The sequence below is a fragment of the Hemiscyllium ocellatum genome, chromosome 23 (assembly GCF_020745735.1).
Source record: "Hemiscyllium ocellatum isolate sHemOce1 chromosome 23, sHemOce1.pat.X.cur, whole genome shotgun sequence".
Classification (NCBI taxonomy): domain Eukaryota; kingdom Metazoa; phylum Chordata; class Chondrichthyes; order Orectolobiformes; family Hemiscylliidae; genus Hemiscyllium; species Hemiscyllium ocellatum.
In genome coordinates this window covers 17,779,986-17,805,390 of record NC_083423.1, presented here as the reverse complement: position 1 = coordinate 17,805,390, position 25,405 = coordinate 17,779,986, and the positions used below count along the sequence as shown (strand labels likewise).

At 40.0% G+C, this 25,405-nt stretch overlaps 1 protein-coding gene across 3 annotated transcripts in view; it reads left to right on the top strand.

Moving 5' to 3' along the window:
* Positions 1 to 2,871: 2,871 nt before the first annotated feature.
* cax1 (cation/H+ exchanger protein 1) overlaps positions 2,872 to 25,405 on the top strand; it is a 58,495-nt gene continuing 35,961 nt past the window's right edge. For 2 of the 3 annotated variants that reach the window (XM_060843115.1, XM_060843114.1), the window contains exons 1-6: positions 2,872 to 2,976; positions 17,169 to 17,303; positions 18,139 to 18,272; positions 18,728 to 18,836; positions 21,452 to 21,568; positions 24,132 to 24,193. In XM_060843115.1, the coding sequence (XP_060699098.1) occupies positions 2,913 to 2,976; positions 17,169 to 17,303; positions 18,139 to 18,272; positions 18,728 to 18,836; positions 21,452 to 21,568; positions 24,132 to 24,193 (621 nt within the window). In that variant the 5' untranslated portion in view covers positions 2,872 to 2,912. The remainder of the gene's footprint in view (positions 2,977 to 17,168; positions 17,304 to 18,138; positions 18,273 to 18,727; positions 18,837 to 21,451; positions 21,569 to 24,131; positions 24,194 to 25,405) is intronic. The other variant, XM_060843117.1, reaches the window with a different exon arrangement.

The window sequence follows — 25,405 nt, the reverse complement described above, 5'->3', positions numbered from 1 at the left end:
GAGAATTTGGCAGTCAGGGCAGGTAATGCTGGTTAATAGTGGAATGAGGGGGGTGAGACATGAATATAGAACATTACAGTGCAGTACAAGCCCTTTGGCCCTCGATGTTGCATCAACCTTTGGAACTAATCTGCCCATTTAACATACACTAATCCATTCTCATCCATTTGCCTATCCAATAACCATTTAAATGTCCTTAAAGTTGGTGAGTCTACTACAGTCTATGATTGTAGGAAGTTGTGGGATCAGGAAATGAGATGGCTCTGCAAGAGTATGGAATTAAAGACAAGAATCTTGACATTGATATTCTGAGGATTATAATTCAATACAATTAAAGTATTTACATAGAAGATAGGAGCAGGAGGAGGTGATTTGGCCCTTTGAGCCTGCTCTGCCATTCATCATGATTGTGGTTGATTGTCCAACTCAATAGCCTAACCTTACTTTCTCCCCTTAACCTTTGACCCCATTCGCCCCAAGTGCTATATCTAGCAGCCTCTTGAATACATTCAATGTTTTGGCATCAACTACCTGTGGTAATGAATTCCACAGGCTTACCACTCTTGGGTGAAGAAATGTCTCTCATTTCCATCCTATAGTCCACCCCAAATCCTCAGACTGTGACCCCTGGTTTTGAATGCACCCACCATCAGGAACATCCTGTCTGCATCTACCCTGTCTACAGTTCGAATTTTATAATGAGATCCCTTTCCCACTTGTCTGAACTCCATTTTCATAACCTAGTCAATCTCTCTTCATACGTCAGTCCTGCCATCCCTGGAATCAGCCTGGTAAACCTTCGCTGCACTCACTCTCTCTCTTGAGAGCATCCTTTCTCAGAAAAGGAGATTAAAACTGCACACAATATTGTAGGTGTGGCCTCACCAAGGCCCTGTATACCTGCAACAACACATCCCTGCTCCTATACTTTCTCTCAATGAAGGCCAACATACCATTTGTCTTCCTTACCACTTGCTGCAGCTGCATGCTTACCTTCAACAGACTGGTGCACAAGGAAACCCAGGTTGCACACTCCCCTCTCCCAATTTACAGCCATTGCAGTAGTAATCTGTCTTCTTGCTTTTGCTTCCAAAGTGGATAACCTTGCACTTATCAAAATCATACTGCATCTGCCATTGATTTGTCCACTTACTCAACCTGTCCAAATCATGCTGAAGGTCCTCTGCATCCTTGTCACAGTTCACTCTCCCACCCAACCTGGTATCATCTGCAAACTTTTGAGATGTTACATTTTGTTCCCTCATCCAAATCATTAATATATACAGTATTGTGAATACCTGGGGTCCTAGCACTGGTCCCTGTGGCAACGTACTAGTTACTGCCTGCCAGTTTGAAAAGTGTTTGGTATCAATGTTGCTGCTTCTGGTAGAGAATTGCTATAATTCAGAATGAGCAACCTGAAAAGATACAATGGGACAGATTTTACAGTGATAACGTGAACATTTGCTCCAATGAAACTGATAGCCAACTCCTGAAATATGCAGAGGCATGGAAAAAAGATCAAAGCACAGGCTCATTTCAGTAATTGTGTGCAGTTGAAGTATGCTGAAACTGCAATCAATGCAAAATTAATTTAATTGACAGTCTCACTGCAAAACCTGGAAGGTTACAGTCAGTTGGATGAAGACTTAACTAATTGGGTATCCACAAATGACTGCTAATCGCTCTTGTTCGTTCTGATTAATGGCCAACCATAATATTAATTTGCATAATATCAAATAACGTATTTAATGTCAATAAAATGTTTCTGATCTAATTGATTTTATCTAAAAAACTAAAAATAAGTGCTACCCAATACTCAAATCTAATTGGCTGTGTAGCTTGCTCACTGACTACTACGGGAATACGGTGGGAGAATCTCTTAGTGCTAGATTTTTTGACAAAGGGAATGGAAGAAATATGTGCCACATAAATTACCAGATTATGCTGACAGCTTTCTGCGAGTTTAGACACTGGCATGAGTTCGCTGATGGCAAAACCTGGACCAACAGGAATTTACAAAAAGGAAATTGGATACATAGCTGGAGAGGAAACATTGTGCAAGACTATGGTCAATGATCAGAGAATTAGAACTAATTGAATAGACTTTCAAACAGCACGATGGATTGAATGGTATCCTTTTAAACTAGATGAAGCCTTTCCCGTTATGATTGCAGACATTGCTTAACTAAAATTTACAGTCAATAAGTCAGCAGGAAGAATCTGGATATTTAGGATTTTTCAGAACCCTCTGTGTAGTCATTCTTTTCCGCATGCATGCGTTAAAATAATGCATGCAGTTGGAATCATCTCCTTTACTCTTCCAAACCTAATCCACCTGTTGTGAATTTCCATCACTCTTCTATTTTAATTTCAGATTTGGAGTTTTCCAAATGTCTTTTTTCATTGATTGTAACAAAAAAGCTTGCCCAACTAGTCTTTTCTTTTGTTTTTTTTAATTGGGCGTTTCAATAAAGTTGAAGCACAACAAAAAATACTTCCAGATTGAAATCAAAGAATCAGCAACTGGGTCAGATCTGTCTGCACCTTAAGTGCTGTAAACTGAAGGCAATGGGCCTTTTGAAGGAAAATGGGATGAGAAGGGGCATCGGGGTTTCTTTGGGTCGGCATGAACGAGATAGGCCGAATGGCCCCCTTCTGCCCTGCATCATTTCTATGGTTGTAGTCTTTCATGCTCCCTCCGGAACAGGAGGAAGGATTCGGAGAGACTACAACTCCCAGAAAGCCTCGTGGCGGCCGGCATGGAACTACAGCTCCCAGAAGGTATTGCGCAGAGGCGGCCGTGGAGGCACATGCGCCGTTCTTATAAATGTAGGGGGAGGGGGGCGTGACCAGCAGGTGGTGGGGGTCGGTTTCTTTTCTCTGGGACTTGCGGCAGTTTCCGTCCAGTCATGTCGGAGATTGAGCAAGAGCCGGAGCTGGGCTTTCGGAGACGAAGCACCCAGGACGCATTGAGTAAGGAGCCGCATTTAATTATAGTGTCACCAGCTTAACTCGCTGCCTTCAGGCGGTGGCGGTGGCGGTTGGTCACGGTTGTGTGGGCGCTGACAGCTGCTGCTCACCCTCCCCATGCAGACCAGCCGGCTTCCCAGGCTGCTGTCTGAACAACTTGTCTGTGCATCTATCAGCTCGTTTTCTCGTATTTCTTTTTTAAAAAATTGCTATGGAGACATTTAACTCAGTCCTTCGAGGTCTTGAGGTTTTAATTTTGCCTGGAAAAAAAGCTGTGATTTTTTTTGTGAAGGTGTTTGTGCCCATAAACCTGCAAAATCTGCTCAAAGTGGGCAAGGCGTGCAAAACCTGTGTAGTCTTTTCAAAGAGTCAGCACAAGCCAATGGGCTGAGATGTTTATCTTCAGTGCTGGAAGTTTCTATGATTCTATGAATGAGATTCTCAATTTCATGAACTGTAACCAGAGAGGGTACAATGTTATTTGTAAAAAATAAAAGGAATTGGGTAGGGATGATCCAAAGCTGTTGTGATGTGGGGTAAACTTGTCTGAAAGCATGGCTGAAACAGATTAAATAATGGTTTTCAAAAAGGAACTGGATAACTAACTGTTTTGGGGCTATTAGGGGGGAAAAGCAAATATGTAGAATTAATTGGATGCTTCTTTCAAGTAGCTATCATGAGCTGAACTGTTTCTTTTCTTGTAATTTGCAATATTATGGAATTATACAATGTTAGTTAATATTCAGTGTTAATCTGTATTACTTTGGTTTTGAAGCTAGTTTGAATCTTTTATTCAAAAGTCATTCTGAAACTTGGATAGATTTTGTTTTTATTTTGGTCCTACTCTCTGGTAAAGCATGGGTGATCTGACACTTCTGAATTTCTAAAGAGAAAGTGAGGACTGGAGATCAGAGCTGAAAAATGTGTTGCTGGTGTAAGCCCTTCTGCCCGAAACATTGATTCTCCTCCTTGGATGCTGCCTGACCTGTGCTTTTCCAGCAACACATTTTTCTGCTCTGAATTTCTAAACAGCTTGTCAGGTTAGACTTGAAAGTTCGATTGTCTTTCTTCACCTACTACCAGACCTGAAATTTCTACAGGAGCAAGAGTAAACCATTCAGCCCCTTGAACCTGTTCTGACTTTTAATAAGTTATGGCTGATCTGTGGCCTGATTCCATGTATCTGCATTTGGTCTATATCTCATGATTTTTGCCTAACTAAATTAATCTATCTCCACTTTTTTTTTTAAAAAAAGGCTGATCCAGTATCCACTGTTTGTGGAAGAGTTCCAAACATCTACCACCCTTTTGTCTATAGAAGTACTTCCTGACATTTATCCTAAATGGTCTGGCTCTAAGATTATGCTTCTGGTTCTAATATCCCCACCAAGTGGAACTAGTGCATCTTTATCAACCCTGTTTTTTTTCTGTTCATGTCTTGAAGACTTTTTGATCAGATCATCCTTAACCTCCTAAATTTTAGATAAAACAGGATTGCTTTTTGAATAGTCACTCCTCAAATTTAACCCCTGAAATCCAGATATCATTGGTGTAAGTCTACACTATCAACCCCGCCATTTCTCCCCTCCAGTGTGGTTCCGGATCTGCTCGTCATACTCCAAGTGGGGACTAATCAGGGTTTTGTATAACTGCAGGATAACTTTTGCATCCTTGTACTCTAGTCTTCTAGATATAAAGGCAGCATTGTTAGTTTTCTTGATCACTTTCTCCACCTATTTGTGACGTTTTAAAGATCTGTGCACTTGAACCTTAATCTCTTTGAACATCTGCTGTTTAACTTCATAATATTTAGAAAATTCGCTGATTAATCATTTTTTAGTCCCAAATAGGTAATCTCATATTTTCTTACATTGAACTCAATCTGCCACACTTTTTTGTTGTCAATTCACTTAGTCTATCAATATCCCTTTTTAATTTTATGCTGTCTTCTGCACTGTCTACACTGCTGCCTAATTTTTACCATTAGCAAGTTTGGATAGATGACTTTCATCCAAGTTGTTAATGTGAATAATTGAAGCTGTAACACAGATTCTTGTGGGATTCACTGGTTACGTCCTGCCTGTTTGAGTAGCTACCCTTAACGCTACTTTCTGTTACCTGCCACTCAACCAATTTCAAGGCCTCTTCAGTAATTTGCCTCAGTTCTGTTGGTTTCTACCTAGAGTCTCATATGCTGGACTTTATTGATTTCCAGAAGATGTGATAAACAATATCATAAACATTCCTGTGTCACATTTTCAAAAAAAAATTCAATGAGGCGTGTCAAGCATGACCTAATTGTCACTACCTAGCACTTGGTTTTTATTTCAGATCTCCATCTTCTGTGTTTTGCTTTTATTTGAGCTGTACTAATTTTCACTTTTACATATTTACAAACAACCTTTTTTTAAGGTGTGGCAATTTCAGGGTAACTTTCAGCTGTTTTCAGTACAGTCCTGTGCTGCTTGATTCAATCTGTATTATGCAAAATGTTTTTAAATGCTTGTTCTTGACTGATTCTCCTACTGCCAGTATTTTGCTTTGTGCTGTATAAATTGTATCATGTTACAGCCATGCATGCAGAATTCCCAATCTTGCATTGTGAAGAGACCTGACAAAGACAAATGAACCAAGAACACTTTGTTTTTCATTCCACTGAAATCTTACCATTGTTCCTGCAGTGATGTTAGACTTTGATCCTTCCTTCCATATTACTACTTGCTGATTTTGTGGGCTACGTATTTTGTGGGCAGAAAGTTGCCCCTCTCCTTATGCCAATTCTTGGTCCATCAACTCTTCAAATTTGAAGTACTCACCTATGTATTCAAATGTGATACATGGTCTTGGATCTGTGGCCTCTAAATCTAGTGATAATTGGCCTCTTGCATGTCTCTGACTGCCTTCACCTTTCTTCATGACCAAATCTTCAGCTGCCTAGGTCTGGAGTGCTGGAACCACTCCCTCAAACCCCTGTGCCCACCATTTTCTCAGTTCCTTTGTTCCTCAAAGCTGACTTCTTCTTTTGGGGTTTCAGTCACGTGAACCTTTTTTTAGATTTTGTGCAATGTTTTATTAAAGATGCTATAAGCACGTTTTGTGAAAGGAAGGGCTCAGTTGGTAGTGTTTATTTTGGAAGTCGGTATCATTGCTGCCTCTGAATAAATTTTGTGATTTGTTTGTGGAACTTGGGGATAACATTTGTTTTGCTTACAAATTGTTTTTGTGAATGGGAACAGGAAGCAGTGAGATGTTTGTAGTTGAGCAGAGATATTTGCTTTTAAATATGATCTTTTTTGATCTTCATAAGATACAGAAATTTAGAATGAGAACTAAACAGCACAGGAAACAATTCAGCCTCTCTGTAACTATAAAGATTATAATGAACTGCCACAAGTATGTGTTTTTAAACTGAAATTTATTATGTGAAGTAGCTTTGACTATATATTTAAGATTAAAAAAAATTAATCAAAGAACAAGTCCATGGTACAGTGAAGGGGTTTCAGAAATTCCAAGTAATTTTAATGGTAGATGTTTTGAGAAACCATTATATTAAATGAAAAATAGAGGGAGATTTTGAAGTCTAGCAGACAAATGAGTTGCACGCAGTTTTTTCAGAGGCCTGGAATAGGGAAGGAGGGGGGTCCTGAAAGTGGAATAACCTCTTCAGTGATTGGAAGAAAAATAAATATTTAAGTGGAGAACTATAATTCTGGCAGAATAGTTTACATTTTCTTACTTGTTCAGGAGTTCATGAGGTGTAGATAATTTGCAATTTAAAAACGTTCCATCTAATAGGAATCTAATCTAATCTTAAAAAACCTTGCTTTTGGCACCTCTTACAGTACTTTTGGAATGTTGTCACACCTACACAGTAGGAAATATGGCAACCATTTGCACATAGCATGCTTCAACAACCTACAGTGTTATAATGACCAGAATTTACATGGATTATTGAAGATAAATATTGGTCAGGAGATATGAGGGTTAATTCCATTTGTTCCATTGTTGGCAGCCAGAAAACTGGTACCTCCTGGCAGTGTATTCCTGGAGAATGTCAAACTGAATTTTGTGCTCAAGTGCATGGAGAGGGTTTTGAGTTCTCCAGAATTCTGACTGAGGCAAGAACACTGAGCTATAGCAGGTAATGATCAATATTTCACATGGGCTTGCATTAGAGAGGACTTTGAGTCAGCAACTGGATATTTTGTAAAATACCTTTTTAGGTTCACGAACTAATGAGCCACAGTCACCTCCTCCATATTTCGCAATGCTGTGGACTGAGGCTTAACTGACGGGTTTTTTTAATACTGTGGGACATATAATTTTTAGGATTCTGTTAAGAATAACAAGAGGGCTGAGTTTATGTAGAGTCAAGAGAAACTATTTTTGCAGATCTCATGGGACAGGAATTGGTAATTAAAGGAGAAAATAGATTTCCAAGGATTCCAGCAGCATTGTCACGAGGACAAATGTCTCTCATGATACTTGGTAACAGAGTAACAGCAATATGTCTATATTTAAGCCTGTTCCTGGCTTGAGTTATTCATGTCTGAGTTACAGAATCCTATAGTACAGAGGCCTTTTGGCCCATTAAGTCTACATTGCCAAAAATATACAAACTGCACAAGTCCCACTTTTCTGCATTGGGAGAATAGTGTGGGAAATTTTAAAGGCTGTGAGGCTTCCCACCTCAACTATCCTTCCAGGGAGTGGTATCATAGACCACTGCATATAGGGAAACGGCTGCTTTCTGTTCACCTCTTCATGCCCCTCTTGTACATCTCCATCAGGTCCCTCCCTCAACCTTCTCTGCTCCAAAAAGCACCAGCCTCTTAGTGAAATGTGACATCCCAGACGATATCCTGATGAATCTCCTTTGCACCCCCTCCGTGCAATCACAGATTGCCTATAGTGTGGTCTCCGGAACTGTACACAGTACTCCAGTTGCGGCCGAACCCAAATTCTGTACAGCTCCAACATGACCACTTGCTCTTGTGATCTATGCCACAACTGATTACAGGCAAGCATCCAGCATGCCTCCTTAACTACCCTCTTAACCTGTCCAGCCACCAAGCAAATACCCAGAGCCCTCTGTGCATCTTAGTATCTTGCCATTCATTGAGTACTTCCTTGTTTTGCTCCTTCCAAAGTGCTTTACTGTATTTTGTCAGAGTTAAATTTTTAAATTCATCCGCAGCATGAGGATGTTGATGGCTATTGCCTATCCCTAATTGCTCAGGACGGTTAAAAGTCAACCATATTGCTGTGGGTCCAGAGTCACATGTAGGCCACACTAGGTAGGGATGGCGATTTCTCTCCCTGAAGGACCTGAGTAAACCAGATGGGTTTTTCCAGCAATTGGCAATGTATTCATGGTCAACATGAGACTCTTAATGACCCTTTCTCACTAGTATCCTCACATATGGATGAGGAAGGACACCATTTCGACTGGGACAATACATCCATCCTAGGACAAGCCAAACAAAGACATGCACAAGAACTCCTCGAAGCTTGGCATTCCAACTGGAAGACACTCAACAAACACATCAAGTTAGACCCCATCCACCGCCACCTGAGAAAAGGAACAGGAAGTGACTTCACCACGGGAGATGACATCACCAACCGAAAATAACCCAAACATATAAATAGAAAGCTGGAATTTTCAGCATTGCTTTGCATGAAGCCCACTGAAGATCTTACCTAGAAAGATTATGAAATGTCTGGAAATGAACCTTTCAGCTCAGCGAGCAAACCTACATCCAAAACCTCAACCTGAGCTACAAATTTTCTCAACTCGCTAAGACTTTTTTAATGCCAGATTTTTATTAAATTTAAATTCTACCAACTATTTTGATGGGATTTGAACCCTGGTCCTCAGAATATTAACTGGGTGTTTAGATTAACAGTTCAGTGGCAATAACACTAGGCCATCACCACCTCAAATTCCATGCTATTGATCTGTCCAATCGATTTATATCCTCCTGTAACTAATACCTTCTTTCTGTCATCAACCTGGCCAATCTTTGTGTCACCCACAAATTTCATAGAATCCCTAGTGTAGAAGCAGGCCATTTAGCGCCCCCCCCCCCCCGATCTACATGATCTTGCGAAGAATATCCCACTATGATGCATCTCCCTACCCTGCCTGTAACCCTGCATTTCCTATGGCTACTCCACTTGGCCTGCATGTCCTTGGACATTATGGGCAATTTAGCATGGCCAGTCCACCCAACCTGCACATCTTTAGACTGTGGGAGCAAGGCAGAGCACCTGGCAGAAACTCATGTAAATGCTGGGAGGATGTGTAAACTCCACACAGACCATTCTCTCGAGGCTGGAATCAAACTCTGGTCCCTGGCACTGAGGTAGTAGTGCTAACCACTGAGCCACCATGCCATCCTTTTCTTTAAATTTGTACTTTAATGTTTTACAATCAATCTGTTAAGTATTATGACATGTCCAGTACACCTGCACATCTTTGGACCATGAGAAGAAACACTGACATGGGGAGAATGGTGGAATTTGCACAGACAGTCACTGGACGCTGGGATTGAACCTGGCTCCCTGACACTGAGGCAGCAGTGCTAACAGCTGAGCCACTATGTCACCCATTTTATTCTTTCATAAATTCATTGAAGTCTTGACTAACCCAGTAGCAATAACTGCCACTAACATTTAAACATGGTGGTTGCTGCATGCACTTATCCATCCCACATTCTCATTCACGTGCTAGGAGTTATAATTATGACTCCAGCTCTGATCCCTGTAATACAACATTGCACACTGAGTTCCAGTAACACACAGCCTTCTACTGCCACCCTCCGTCTCCTGTGGCTGAGCTAATCTTGGATTCATCTTGCCAAATTACCCTGCATCCCATGATGCTTTCATCTGTTTCCAATTTGGGACCTTGTAAAAGGCTTTTACATCGACCATGCTACCCTGACCAACACATCTGGTCACCTCCCTTAAATTCCATCAGACTTATTAGGCATGTGCTCCCTATGTTAAAGCATGCTGATGATCCCTGATCAAACCTTGCCCCTCAAAACGGAGATTAATTTTATGTAATAGATCAGAGTTATAGGAAAACTTGATTCCCCAATCTATCTCTACCACTCTACTCGGAAAGTGGAACTACATAAGCTGTCCTGTTACCCCCCCCCCCCCCCCCCCCCACCCCCACCCCCAGCCCCATGACTACAGAAAATTAAAAATTTGAATCCGAGCCCCTGCAATTTCCTCCCTCCTCTTACACAGCAACTTGAGATGTAATTCACCTGGACAGGAGATTTCATTTTTTAATCCACTAAAACTTCCAATACCACCTCACTGCTTATCGTTCTGATCAAAAGCTTCACAGTCCATTGTCTTGAATTCTATTCTTGCATCCTTCCCCTTGGGTCCTTATCTTTTTGTTAAAAAGAAATGCTGAAGCGGGAATGTCTTTTATGCTGTCCTCTGGAGAGGACATTGATCTTTTGGCCTAATCAAAGGTTGCTGCAGTCCCTTCTGAACATAATAACCTGCTAGCTCCTTTTTGGCTGATTCGATTGAAGGAGTGAATAATGAACTAATTGGCCTATGGTTGGTGTCTGGGCTATGGACGAAGAGCTGACCTTTGTAACTGTTTCGCAATTGAGAAAACTGAACTGACCTCCAGGGTTACCAGTTGAGACTGGAACTGTGAATACAGATTAAGTTTGAGGACTGGAGAGTGAAGAACATCAATAAAGATGTTTTGGAAGCTGATTGTTGTACTGACCTACTTGATTCACTGTCTTTTTATTTGGCAAAGAAAATTGCTACCTTCAGTCTGTTGAATGTGCAATTCTCTAATCCTTTTAAATTTGCATTTTAACTCCATCTGAAGTGGTTGAGCAACTCCCTTCATTAAACTACTAAGAATAGCAAGATGTTTTGAGAATGCGTGTTTTGCCATGTGGGCTAGGATTTTTTTGTCAACTGTCTCTGCCTGTTTGCAGTTTTGTCACAACTGCTGTTAAGACCTCCAATTGGGTTTTTATTGGCTGCTGGCAGCCTGCAGGGCTACTATTATCAATTGGAATAGTGCTTGAGAAAGGAATGAGATTTGGTGTTTCTGCAGCAGCAGACACTGAGCTAGGAAGGCAAGTATAAGATGGCTTAAGATATTAGTCACTATCCCATGACATTCCAACAGTTTTGAAATCCTGAACAAAGGGAAGTACACCTTTTTTTAAGTTGATCCTTCAGTTAAATGTGTTTTTTAAACATGTTTGGTTTTTAAAAAAAAACTTTTGTTTTTGCTTTCAAAACCCTGGGTTTCAGTAACCAGCATAAAAATAAATTCAAAAATGGTACTGTTCATAGTTTCCCTATTTATCCCATTTTGTAACCATTAGACTGCAATTAGCTGGTGGAAGATTGAGACCCTGTAGTGAATTGTTGGTAGTCACCAACAGAGAGGCTGCAATTTTTAATCACTGTGTACCTGTTTTGACTCTCCTCAGTGAAAGATGGGAATTGAACATGGAGGCGTTTCTGGTCCAGAGATAGGGACGCTACCATTACACTGGAAGACCCCCATTAGGACATGTTGTGCAGTTGACTGTATAAATGAACGAGAATTGTTTAATAAGTGAACATGTATCAAACTCTTAGATCAAAGTTAAACTGTTGAAAGATGTTTTCACATCCCTTCCTCCCATTGCAGATTTCTCTAGTGCTGGAACACTAATGTTATACAAATTACTGTTGAAACTTTGGAAACTCAACTTAAGTCTTTCTCTCTTGTTTTCTTTCTTTCCTTCCCTTGAAGTGAAGAGCCTGAAATGATCAGTATTATGGTTTTGCTGAGTTGGGTGACATAGATGTTTGAAGTTAGCGGACACAGATGGCATTTGTTTTTGTAATGCAGTAGACTGATATGTTGTACACCAAATTGGCTGGCTGTACATTTGGAAATCAGTATACCTATAAAACTGGTTCTCCCAAAGTCAAGTTCTTTGAAGAGTAATTTGAACTTTGATATTGTTGAAATGACAGTAAGTCATCTGAATATGTGAAATTTGGCAACTATGCCATAAGTAACAACAAAGTTCAACATCTCTGGGCAAAACTTGCAGATGCCTTTTAAAGCTAGGTTAAAAATCACACGAAACTTGCCAGAGCATAATTCACAGGAGTTCAGGAACAAAACACTTTGGATGTGGAAGAATGGCTTGATGCTGATTTTACAAGTATAGAGGTTTCTGATGACAGCAAGTGTGTTGTGCCTTTGGGTACTGCTTGGTACCAAGTACAGGAACAGTTTAGCAACTTTCAGGTACTTTGTGGAAGGTTACAACCATCAGTTTGAAGCATCATTACTTGATTTTATTTATCACTTTGTTTGGAAGATGTAGAAATAATTGGCAAAACTCCATCCTTGTATCACTCATTCTTGCTGCTTGTTTCAAAGCTGGTAGTGTACCACCTCTTGAACTAATGAAATTTGAGTGCTATCTGTGCTCTGTTGTGCTTTAGGGGAGAGAATTCTAGAATATTGACTCAGCTATGATGAAGGAATAATATTAAATCCAATCTGGCACACAACCACTCAGTACTAGTGTGTTCCCATGTGTTTGCTACACTTGTTTTCAACACCTTCTACCACCCAGAAAGAGCCTTGGAAATTACTGAGCTGCTACAATGCAGTTTGTGTTTAATGGTTGAGGAAGTCTTAAGGTAATTAGGTGGATGCTGATCAAGCAGGTTGACTGACTTTTGAAGCAGCATTTGGCTGTGCAAGTAGAGAGTTTTCCAGCACAGTCTGATCTGGCTTTGGGAACTTGAGGTAAACTGCTGTAGAATTTTCACTCTGACCTTCTCTTAGAGCCAAAGTACTTCTGTGGTTGGTCCAGTTGAATTTGTGGTTAATTGTAATTCCTAAGCTCAGATGTTCTGGTCTTGGTACATTTGGCCAAAAAAAATGCATTATTACCTGAGGAGTTGCAGATAAAACTGTACACTACAAACATTCCCACTGCTGACTTCCTGATGGAAAGGCTTCAAAGCAGCTGAAGATGGTTAAGCCAAGGACACTACAGCGAGTGGTATCCTGGGAATGAGATAATTGACTTCCAATGACCATGACTTTTTTTTCCTCTTGCATGATTCCAACCAGTGGAGCACTTTCCCTATGATCCTCAATGTCTGCAGTGCTTCTCAGCTCATTGATGCTGCGCTGTTGATGGTATAAACCCTCCATTGTCTGTTTTTGAAGTCTGGAATTAGTGGTCCTGGCAGAATTCAAAATGATTAAGTGTTGCTTGATAGCACTGTTGCCAACAGTCATCTGTCACTTGAAAGAAAGTGAGAGACTGAGGCATTACGATTGGATTGGATTTCTCCTGTTTTATTTTGGAGGAGAGGATATAACCAGACGACCTTCCATATTAATGTAGATACAATGTTATAGCTGTGTTAGAACAATCTGACTTGGGACACTTTCAATTTTACACCAGGGATGTTGTTGAGGCCCACTGCAATTTTATGTTCAGCTGTTTATTATTCTTTCCTGATATCAAATGAAAGTAGTATTTTGAGGTTAGATCTAACAGGATGCCAGGAATCATTCAACAATGTTGAAAATCACCTAAATGTACAACTAAACTTTGACAGCCGAACTCAAATAGCTTCCAGACAAGTCAAATTGAAAATACTGAGCAAAACCTAAAACTCTATTTTAAGATGTTTGTCTGCCCTTCAGAGTATTTGTGTGAGTTGATTTTAAGCAGAATGCTATTGCAGACTTCTGTGATGTATAGGTAATACAAAATTTATGAATTGCATGAACAGTTCCTTATCCCCACTGACATTCTCAAAGTGAACAGTAGGCTATTCAGCCCTTTGAGCCTTCTCCACCATTTTTATGATCATGGTTAATCTGCTATCTCAACACCATATTCCTGCTTTCTCTCCACTTGACTTGATGTCTTGTTTATGTTTATTTATCAACCTATCCTGAATGTACTGAGACCAGCCTCCACTGCTCTCTGTGGATGTGAATTCCACAGGTTGACACGGAGTGAAGAAAAATGTTTTTCTCATCTCCACCCCTGATCTGACTTACCCCACACTCTGAGACTGACCTTCTTAATCGAGGACTCCCTGCACCTAGTCTTTCCAGCCCTGTTATAATTAATCGGATCCAGTGTTTCCATTCCCTGTCCTTTTTTTGGCATTGACCTCAATTGAGCATTTGAGTTCTGAATGGTGTTTCTGTTCATGGTCAGATGTACAACATGGAAACAGATACTTTGGAACAACTCATCGATGCTGACCAGATATCCCAACCTAAGCTAGTCCCACCTGCCAGCACCTGGCCCATATCCCTCAACCCTTCCTATTTGTATGCCCATCCAGATGTGTTTTAAATCTTGCAATTGTACTAGCCTCCACCACTTCTGGCAGCCCATTCCCCTCACACACCACCCTCTGCATGAAAAAGTTGTCCCTTAGGTCTCTGTATCTTCCCCTTGCCCTACACCTATGCAGTCTAGTTTTGGCCTCCCTCACCCCAGGGAAGAGACCTTTACCCTATCCATGCCCCTCATAATTTTATAAACCTCCTATAAGGTCACCCTTCAGTCTCCAGTGCTCCAGGGAAAACTGCCCTAGTCTATTCAATCTCTCCCTATAGATCAAATCTTCCAATCCCAGCAATATCCTTGTAAATCTTTTCTGAACCCTTTCAAATTTCACAACATCCTTCAAATGGAAGGAGACTAGAATTGCACACACTATTCTGAAAGTGGCCGAACCAATGTCCTGTACAGCTGTACACTTACTTCCTGGTCCCCACCATTGAAATGCCTTTTTGCCTGGCCCTGTAATTCTCTCCCAAACCCCTGCCCTTTCAAGTCTTTCCCTTACTTTAAGACTGCACCTAGTGTGCCCCCCTCCCCAACACCTTCCTCTGATGACAAACCTTTTTAAAAATGTTTTTTTTCTAGTAACCAACATACAGGATTTTCTATTTTTAAGGCTATTGCTTTAATGCATCAATAAACATTTAGATAATTTAGGATACAATTAGAGATTCCCTAATAACTTAATCAAACCCATGTCACTTCTTTTTAGTTTGTGGTGAGTGACAAACCCTTGACATCAAAGCTGCATTTGACTGAGTGGCATCAAGGAACCCTAATAAAACTGGAATCAGTGGGTATCTGGGGCAAATTCTTTGGCGTTATACTGGCACTTAAGATGGTTATGGTTTTTGGTCAGTCATTTCAGTTCCAGGACATCTCTGCAGGAGTTCCTCAGGGTAGTGTTCAACGACTAACTATTTTTAGCTGCTAAATCAATGATCTTGCTGCCATCATAAGGTCAGAAGTGGGGATGTTTGCAGAGTTTTGCAATGTTCAGCACGTTCACAACTCTTGATACTGAGGCAGCCCATGTTCGAATGTAGCAAGAACTAGACAATGTCCAGGCTTGGGCTGACAAATGGTAATTAAAATTCACACCACACATGCCAGGCTTATGACCATTACCAGTAAGAGACAATCTGATCACTACCTCTTGGCATTTACCATTGACCAGAAACTCTTCGTCACAAACACTGACTGCAAGTGCAGGTCAGAAGCTACAATACTGCAGTGAGTAACTCACCAGCTGACTCCCCAAAACCTGTCCACCATCTACAATGCACAAGTCAGGAACTTAATGGAATGCTCCCTACTTGCCTTGATGAGTACAGCTCCAACAACATTCAAGATGCTTGATAACATCCAGGGCAAAGCAGTCCTTTTGATTTGCACTCTATCCACTCTCTCTCCACTGCTGACACTCAGCAGTGTGTACCATATGTAAGATGCATAGCAGGAACTTACCAAAGCTCCTCATAGCACCTTCTAAATCCATGACCACTTCCATCTAGAAGGACAAGGGAAAGATAATCGGGAATGCTAGCATCTTTAAGATCCCCTCCAAGCCACTCCCCTTCGTGACTTGGAAATATATCACCATTCCTTCACTGTCACTGAGTCAAAACCCTGGAATTTTAATGACTTTAAGTCAACTCACAGCAGTTGGACTGCAATGCTTTTGAGAAGGTAGCTCACCCCCACCTGCTCAAGGGCAACTAGGGACCAGCAAGTGACACCCACATCCCACAAATGAATAACAAAACTGAGTGCATTGTTGTCTGTCTAAAATCCTGATCTCAATCCAGGCTTTAATCATTTCTATGAATCTCCTGCATCCTTCTTTCATCTAAAGGTACTTGCATCCAATTTTCTGGGCGTCTGAAGCAAAATATCCTTTAGCGACCTCTTGGACTTTAATTCTCCATGTATCATGTTTCTTTGAACTAGGAATCTGTCCACACTAGTCCTCTACATGTAGCTTTTTAAAAAATATGTTCTGGGATTTACATATGAAAGAACTGAAACCAATATGGTCATTCTTAAAGATGAGAGATTAAACAAACAATCCAGGGTTTTTTTAATATATAATTTCAGTTACATCACACTGGTAAACTTTTTTGCTTTAATTTTTGTCTTATGATCTTATACTCCACAACCACCTGATGAAGGAGCAGTGCTTTGAAAGCTAGTGCTTCCAAATAAACCTGTTGGACTATAACCTGGTGTTGTGATTTTTTTTAAACTGTTTACATGACTTTTACTTGACAGCTGTTCATAAGTGATTGAAACAAGACACTACAGCAAGCTCATTGAATCCCATGGTGGGAAAGTACATACATTTTCTGTGACTGAAGAAATGGAGATGCTGTTACTGGGAAAGGAAGCAAGATACTTGCCAAGCTATGCGTTTTTGTATAGAGATGAAATTCAAGTCTTTCTCTACACTTTAATGTATGGTATGATTTGGCTGTCTGGCTCGCATGTAAAATAATACTTTTCACTACAGTGATAGGTTAATCTTTTTAAAGATTAACCAAAAATTGCTCAGCCAGTCCGCTGCTTTTTTTGTTATTATATTTTTCTAGACATTGCACAATTTGGTTTGTGCTCCAAGCTAAATTGAGAGTTTTGACTGAACACAATGCCATCATAATGAACAGCATAAGCTTTTTAAGTTGAGGCAATTTCAGGCCTGCCTCAGATCTCCTTGAACTTGTTAATCTGAACATTTTGTGGCTGTAAAGGTTAATGTAGAGTTCTTTGGTGTCAGCTTACTGAGGACTTTTCTTCTGTTGTTAGCTCCCTCTCCCTCCCAAAGCCTAAGATCAGAAGCACCTCTCTATTCTTTGAGCCTATGGGACAGGCACTGTGGGCTACATCTACAGACTGACATGATGGATACCCCTTCATCACTTACACCAAAATTATTTGCAGGTTAGTCCAGCTCTTGTAGCATTTACCCCCACCACAATGAAATATCAAAAATGTAACTAGAGCAAGATTTGGGCTTTATTTGTGTTTGGCTTTTCTCATTGCATGGAGCTCCCGTATTGACTCCTAATGAGAATCAATTGGTGTGTATTGTTTTTATTGGATTAATTTGGGCAAATCTTTCCAAAGGTGATCATTGCTCACAAGTGACCTGGCCATATTGTATGGGATTACTCAATTTGTTTCTACCCAAATACTCCGTTCTTTCTGGTTCCCTACATTAAAGCCATTGTAGTCTTAGTACTACCAGCCTGAGGAGAGGAAACAAAAGTTGACTTTTTCAATGTCAGTTGTGGGTTTGTGTTCCATCAAGCAACTAGTTGAAGCAGCTCACCAGGTTATAGCAGCTACCACTAAAAGGAGATTAACTCTGTTTCTAGTGGTGCTCAGGTTAAGTTTTAAAATTCCCAGAGCAATAGTCTGTGTGGGCATGCGATCACTTTAAAATCACATCTTTCTTCACTTTTGTAATACTGAACAAAGTATTACTGTTTGCTCCTTTTTGTAGTTCTAAGGATGCTTTGAACAGTGTGTAGTAGTCCTTTCCTATGTATTATATTCTTTTTCCTTTTCTTTAAAGGTTTCCTTTCATCTCTGAACAATTGATTGATTTGATCAAGTCACATGCATGTATCTGGACTGGTTTTAAGTGGTACTTGCCTGTTTTAAATTCTGGTTTTTGTTATACTTCCAACTGGAGGTCACACCATGTGGAAAGCTTCCTTTTTAAGAGTTGACTATTTGCTCTTTTCTAAACCTCTGTTTTGGTTTATTGCAGTGACCTGTTCGACACCAACACACAATCATTCATGTGAAGGAATAACGTGTCCCCACTGTCTAATGACAACCACAAAAACTACGCTACTGGCAGAAAATGAAGTCGAAGCACAAAAACTGGCCAACAATTACAAGGTTAGTAGAATGTTTGTGCAATTATGTTCCAATAGTGTTCTATGTATCTCATCAAAGTAGAAGATAATATATACATATTTGAAATCAAACATGATTCCTTTTTGGGGAGTCTGGATGACCTGGGTAAAATCCGTTAGTATAGGATGCTAAGATTGAAAGGAATCAAATGAGAAACCATGTTGAATTGGGTTATCTAAAATTAGAGAGATCCTTTGAAAGAAGGCAGCTTAGTTTATCCATTTGAGGAATATAATCAGCTCCATGTTGGAATAAGGAAGGTTTGGGACATTATATTGGGGAATGGGCAATAAGGGTTGTTCTGAGCTTTGCTGTAAAATGGAACATCAATGTACCCTTCCCTAATTGAAGGCAAGGGGGACGAGTTCACTGCATGAGGCATGTTTAGTACATTTTTGACAGTCACTTTGTTACAACCTCTTTTTTTTAATTTGTAGTTCGGGTTCAAGAAATGGAAAAGCCATGTGACACAGAGACCTTTAGAAGACCGTTCTGCAATAGTGAAAGAGCTGTATTCAGATCTAAATGTCATCAAACAATATTCAGGTGATATAATGCATGGAGTTCTTCACTTTTTTTCTTTTGTACACCATTTTGGAAAAACAATGCAAGTCCAAGATGTGCTATTCTTGGACTGTTTCTCAATTTATTCTAGTGTATTCACTCATTGATTTGAACAGTCTTTACTGGGGTGGGTATGGTAGGAAGCATGAAGGTGGGTTTGGCTGGTGATTTCAGTATGTGTGGCAAACCAAACAAAGCTCTTGAAAAGGGTCTGAATTTTGTCCATTAGATTCTAGTCTGAATAGAGGTTGAAGCAGAAAGTCTGTCTTCTCTGAAATTGAGAAGAGTAAGATGATCGCAATGTATAAAACTCTTAAAGAGATTGTTGAGGTTGATTGTAGAGAAGTTATTCTCCTCTTCCCTGATGTTGTGTCTAGGGGAATGGGGAACTAGGCGTGAGTATCCAGTAAAGTGTTGGTCACTTAGCTCTGTGTGAGGAGCTTTTACAGTAACTTGTGTACAAACAAAAAAAAAAGCCCCAAGGCACTTTACAAGAGCATTGAGTATATTTTATGTACAGTGACCCAGAACAAAAAAACTAGATGTTTTGTTGTTTGCTAGTTCAACTTCCCTGGAGATTTTTGCTTGGAACATGGGCTGAGTATTGCTGGCAGCACATTGTGAGCATGCTGTCTTTTTGGCTGTAAAGGTGCTGATTCCTTCTACCACCATGTTTCTAATTTTTAACTCTTAAACATTTCATTAGCTGAGCTTGACTAATTCAGCAAGCTGGAAAAATAACTTGGGAACCGGGCATGCTGTCGTGAAAGTACTATGTGAACAGATCCTGACTTTATCTGAAAAGCCATTGTGAAACTAGGGATTTATACAGTGAGTTGACGATAACGGTGGGCAAGTTCTTGTAGGGAATCCTGAGGGACAGGATGTACATGTATTTTGAAAGAGCTGAAAAATGTGTTGCTGGAAAAGCGCAGCAGATCAGGCAGCATCCAAGGAGATGGAGAATCGACGTTTCGGGCATAAATGCCCGAAACGTCGATTCTCCATCTCCTTGGATGCTGCCTGACCTGCTGCGCTTTTCCAGCAACACATTTTTCAGCTCTGGTCTCCAGCATCTGTAGTCCTCACTTCGATGTATTTGGAAAGGCAAGGACTGATTAGGGGTAGTCAACATGGCTTTGTGTGTGGCAAATCATGTCTCTCAAACTTGATTGGTTGTGCTTTTTATTTGAAGAAGTAACAAAGAATGGAGGGCAGTGGTGGACATGATCAGTATGATCAGTAAGGTGTTCAGGACACTGGTGAGCAAGGTTAGATCTCATGGAGTACAAGGGGAACTAGCTATTTGGATACAGAACTGACTCAAAGTAGGAGACAGGGTGGTGGTGGAGAGTTTTTTTTAGACTGGAGGCCTGTGACCAGTGAAGTGCCACGAGGATCGGTGCTGGGTCCAGTACCTTTTGTTGTTTTTTATATAAAATGATTTGGATGTGAGTTTTGAGGTGTAGTTAGTAAGCTTTCAGATGACAATTTGGAGATGTAGTGGACAGCGAAGAAGGTTACCTCCGACTACAATGGGATCTTGATCAGATGAGCCAGTGGGCTGAGAAGTGGCAGATGGCGTTTAATTCAGGTAAATGCATGATGCTGCATTTTGGGAAAGCAAATCTTAGCAGGACTTATACACTTAATGGTAAAATTCTAGGGAGTGTTGCTGAACAAAGACCTTGGAATGCAGGTTTTTAGCTCCTTTTGAAAGTGGAGTTGCAGGTAGATAGGATAGTGAAGAAGGTGTTTGTTATGCTTTCCTGTATTGGTCAGAGTATTGAGTACATGAGTTGGGAGGTCATGCTGTGTCTGTACAGGACATTGGTTAGGCCACTTTTAAAATATTGTGCAGTTCTGGTCTCCTTCCTATCGGAAAGATGTTTTGAAACTTGAAAGGGTTCAGAAAAGATTTAAAAAGGATGTTGCCAGGGTTGGAGGATTTAAGCTATAGGGAGAGGCTGAACAAGCTGGGGATGTTTTCCCTGGAGCTTCAGAGGCTGAGGGGTGACCCTAGAGGTTTACAGAATTGTGAGGGGCATGGATAGGGTAAATAGATGAGGCTGTTTTCCTGGGTTTGGGGTGTACAGAACTAGAGGGCATAGGTTTAGGGTGAAGGGATATAAGAGACCTAAGGGGCAACCTTTTCAGAGGGTGGTACCTGTATGGAATGAGCTGCCAGAGGAAGTGGAGGAGGGTAGTACAATTGTAACATTTTAAAAGGTATATGAATAGGAAGTGTTTTTGGAGGGAGATGGGCCAGGTGCTGGCAGGTGGGACTAGATTAGTTTGGGATATCTGGTTGGCATTGACGGGTTGGTCTGAAGGGTCTGTTTCTGGGCTGTACATCTCTGACTCTGACAAAGTTTTTGAGAAAATTTACTGCAGTATCTGCTGTGACCTCCCCAGCCTTTGAAATTGTGCTGGTTTGTTTCGTACAACTGATGGCACAAACATTGGCTTGAGGCTAGAATATGTGCCTGAGTTGCCAGTGTGTTCACATTGGCTTGCTTTGCAATGATTGATGAATGCAGCCAAAACCTTTCTATCTGTGGCCCATTGAATTCTCATCCATTTCTTTTTTCTTTCAGGATCTCTGTTTACCTTTGGCAACCTGTTGTACGTGCTGTTGTTTGGATGGTGGGTCGCCATGCTGTACCTTGTAATTGCTATACTTATGTTTGTTACAGTTGTGGGCATACCTCATGGTAAGTTCTGTTTGGACTGTTGAACTTCCTGTACAAATAAAGGGCCTCCAGCCCTATCCTGTTTAGGGAACTGTGATACAGGGTAATGCGTATGCATACTGTACTGATCAAGGGCTTGGTTTGCTTAGTTTGCAATGCAGAGTGATACCAACAGTGGGTTCAATTCCTGCACCAGCCAAGTTACCATGAATGACTCCTTCTCAACCTCTTCCCTCCCCTGAGGTGTGATGATCTTCAGGTTAAGTGACCACAAATCTCTGAGAAAGCACCTCTGTGCTCTGGTAGAACTGTGGCAAATTTACTGCCTTGACCCATTGTTGATGGTGGTGTTGGTGTTCTCTTCCAATGTTGTATGTTCAAGATGTGAAAGTGTTTTGATTTTAGTATGTTCAAGGTAGCTTCATATATGCCAGGATTTTTTCAAGAAAAAGCAACCTTTGAAATATTATATGGTACATAATGAATTGAAACACAAGTTGTATGGCACCTCCATTTCTGTAATTAGGTTGTTGCTGTTCCATGTAGCATTAAAATGGGAGCACTGGACAGCTCCCATGGTGTGACGGGAAGGGGCAGAATGTGATCTCCATCAATATAAGTAGAAAAAATTCTACTGAGTCCAAGATATTGGTCATAATGAGCATTCATTTCCAATAAGATTCATCAAGCAGTGAAAGGGTCAGTTGTATGGAATTCTGCTGAAGTCTAGCTGGAGTGATCCCAGGTACAAGACGAAGCTGAAATTTAAATAGCTTTTCTACTCTGAAGTTGCTATGCCTTTTCAAAAATTTGATACCTCATAATTTTACAATAAGGCTAATTTCCTTTGGTAGATGGTCCAAAAATGAGTACCATGTGCTCAGGAAGCATACATTGCCCCAGTAATAAGCAAATACTGTTTAAGTTTGTCTTACTATACAGTTTCACAAGTCTTTTGGCTTGTTCTTTATTTAAAGATGATCCATTACCTTGAAATGGTTTTTTTTCCTATTCCTTTCTTTAATGATGGAATGGGGTAAGCTGGCTGGTAAATTACAAGATCATAGAATGATTGTAATATAGGAGGCGGCCATTTGATTTGTATTGTCTATGCATCAACTTACCTAGTCCCTTTTGTCTGTTTCTTGGCATTGTAGTTCTTTTCCGATTAGTACTTGGTTCCTTTTTGAAAACAGCAACTGAATTTATCTCTACCACACATCTGAGTCGGTGCATTCCAGATGCTAATCACTTGCTATTTTTAAGCAATGCCATCAATGTTGATATATTAAGTGACTATTTTATAATCCTAATTCCCTTCTCATTAAAATATGAGTGAGTGGCCCATCCTGTTCCTATTAGGAATAGTATGTTCCCAATGGCCTCTTGAGAGTTTATCTCATTAACATTAGTAACAACCTATTGAGAGTCTTTCCTTTTACTCTGCTCTTGCCTTTATTTCACTGCTACCCTTTGGTATCCATTTCTGCAAGGTTTTTCTTTGCAACTCAATTAATCATAAATTATTTGTACTTTGACTCCATTTTATATACTCTTTTTGTTCCCATTTGCCTGACAAAAATCCAATCTTTTTGGAATGGTTTAACTCTCTCCTTGTATGTAGCCATTTTTTCCCCAAGGGAGATGATAGATGAGGAGAGGGAGGAAGGAATCCCAATTTCTAGTACCCATTAGATGAAAATAAATTTTAATAGCTTGGGTTATATACTCCGACTGAGAGAGTTGGCGCTCGACCCATTCTGAGAGCATTGTATATTGCTAATCCTTTTATTTAATCCCTCTTCTGTCTATAGCTCTGGTGATTTTTCTCTTTTTAAAATGGTTACAGCTGTTCCTTAATGGGTTATCCCCTTGTATTCTTTGATCTAGTTTTTATTCCATAATTGTGACTTGAACTCTGCTCTACTATGACATCCAATTTACAAGGGAGATAGTCACCTGGAAATAATATATATAGCCTCTGGTCTCCTAACTGACTTAATATTGAGTTTTAAATCAACCACATTTTAGCCTTGCTTGGAGCTCAGTATGTTTCCACAAAAGACACCATGGATAAGTGCTGTTTGGACCACCTTAGCTCATTCTATATGAAAGGGAAAATTTTTAGTTTTCTTTCCTCTGTTCCTTCCCTCAAATCTTTGGTAAATTCAACTTTGATTGTTGGGTTGTTTTGTCTAAATTCCTATCGGAATAAAAACTGAAAGCACTGCAGATGCTATAAATCAGAAACAAAAACAAATGCTGGCGAAGGTTCTGAGGAAGGGTCACTTGACCAAACATTAACTGTGCTTTCTCTTCACAGATGCTACCAGACATGCTGAGATTTTAGTTATTTCAGTTTTTGTACCTAAATTGGAATGGTTGGTGACTTACCAGTTTTAAACTGGCAAGGGGAAATTTTGATCTGTCCTTGTTGTCTTGGAGATTTGTTTCACATATGTCATATAGTTATCTTTCCCTTGGATGTTTAAGTTTACTGTCCTTTTTTTTGGAGGGGAAGGGAAAGACTGAACATATATTTAAAGTTTTCTTAAAATGTAGATCTTGTCATTTCACTTGACAGGGAAGCTGTGCTGCAGTCTTGCTGGCTATTACTTCTGGCCATTTGGGAAGGTAATTCAAAAGGTAAGGTGTTACGCTATGACTGTAAACACATTGTACATTGCAAACAGGTATTCGCCAGACTTAAAATGGGCTACTACATTCTAAAACCAATCTTGCATTTTTGCCAGAATGTAGTGGGTTGGTTCTGAAAGGCATGTAGTTCAGCTGTAAACCTCATTTGTAATGACTAGAGGTCAAAGAAGACTTTATTTTTAAAAAGTTGCACATTCTTAAAATCTAGAAGAGAGCCAAACTAGATACCAGTAGACTTCTACCTGACATACACTCAGCTCACAGACTCAATGAAACCTGAAGAATGGTCAAATGGCAGTTCTGAACTAGCCTAATGCTGCTATAGTAATTTGTAGATAACAACATTTGTCTCTTTCCTAAAGGAAATGACTGAACCCAGTTGTGATTTTCCTTTTTCCCCCAGTGGAACAAGTGACTTGATTTTGTTTTTATACTTTAACCTAGAGTCCAATGACTTGTTGCTGGAATTAGAATATCCTCAACACCAATTGTAGTGCAATGAATAGGCTATCAATTGTTCTATTTTTGTTCCCAATGACTGTTTGTTTGATAATCTACTCTTGTGGAACTTCACTAATGTAAAATTAACATGCCCTTTTATTGAAGCTCTGAATTAACCATGGTCTGCTCTGTGACTCTGGTAAAATAAAATATATTTTAGTGTTGTATAAAATTTAACAATGACAACATTCCTAATTCTGCAGAAATAAAAGTGCAGAAGAGTTCAATTAATAATGCATAACAGATGTAAGGAACCACACCTCTCAATTAATTACCTCATCTTTTAGACTGGTGGACTGCGGGTCTAACCTCTTGATCCTGTTTGGCATCCTTTTTTTCTTAAATTGAATAAACTGATCTAGATCTTACAAGTCTAGTTAAGGAATCCTTCTGGTAAAATCTTGGAACGTGGAAGCACATGACTAAGGATTCTCTACTTAGATTTCAAAGCTAAATGAGATTGGAATTTGAAGGTAAAAATATGCATTTTTGCAAGTTGGATGTATCCATACAAAATATGCCAGTTTGTGAGCTAAATATTCATTCTTTGACTTTTCATTTCAATACATTTTTCAAAAATTGTATATTTATTGGAGTCCATGCAATGGGAAAAACAATTGAATTGGCTCAGGGAGATCCAGATAAAGACCACCACTGATATTAAACTTCAGTGGTGAGACTAATCAATGACATGGACTT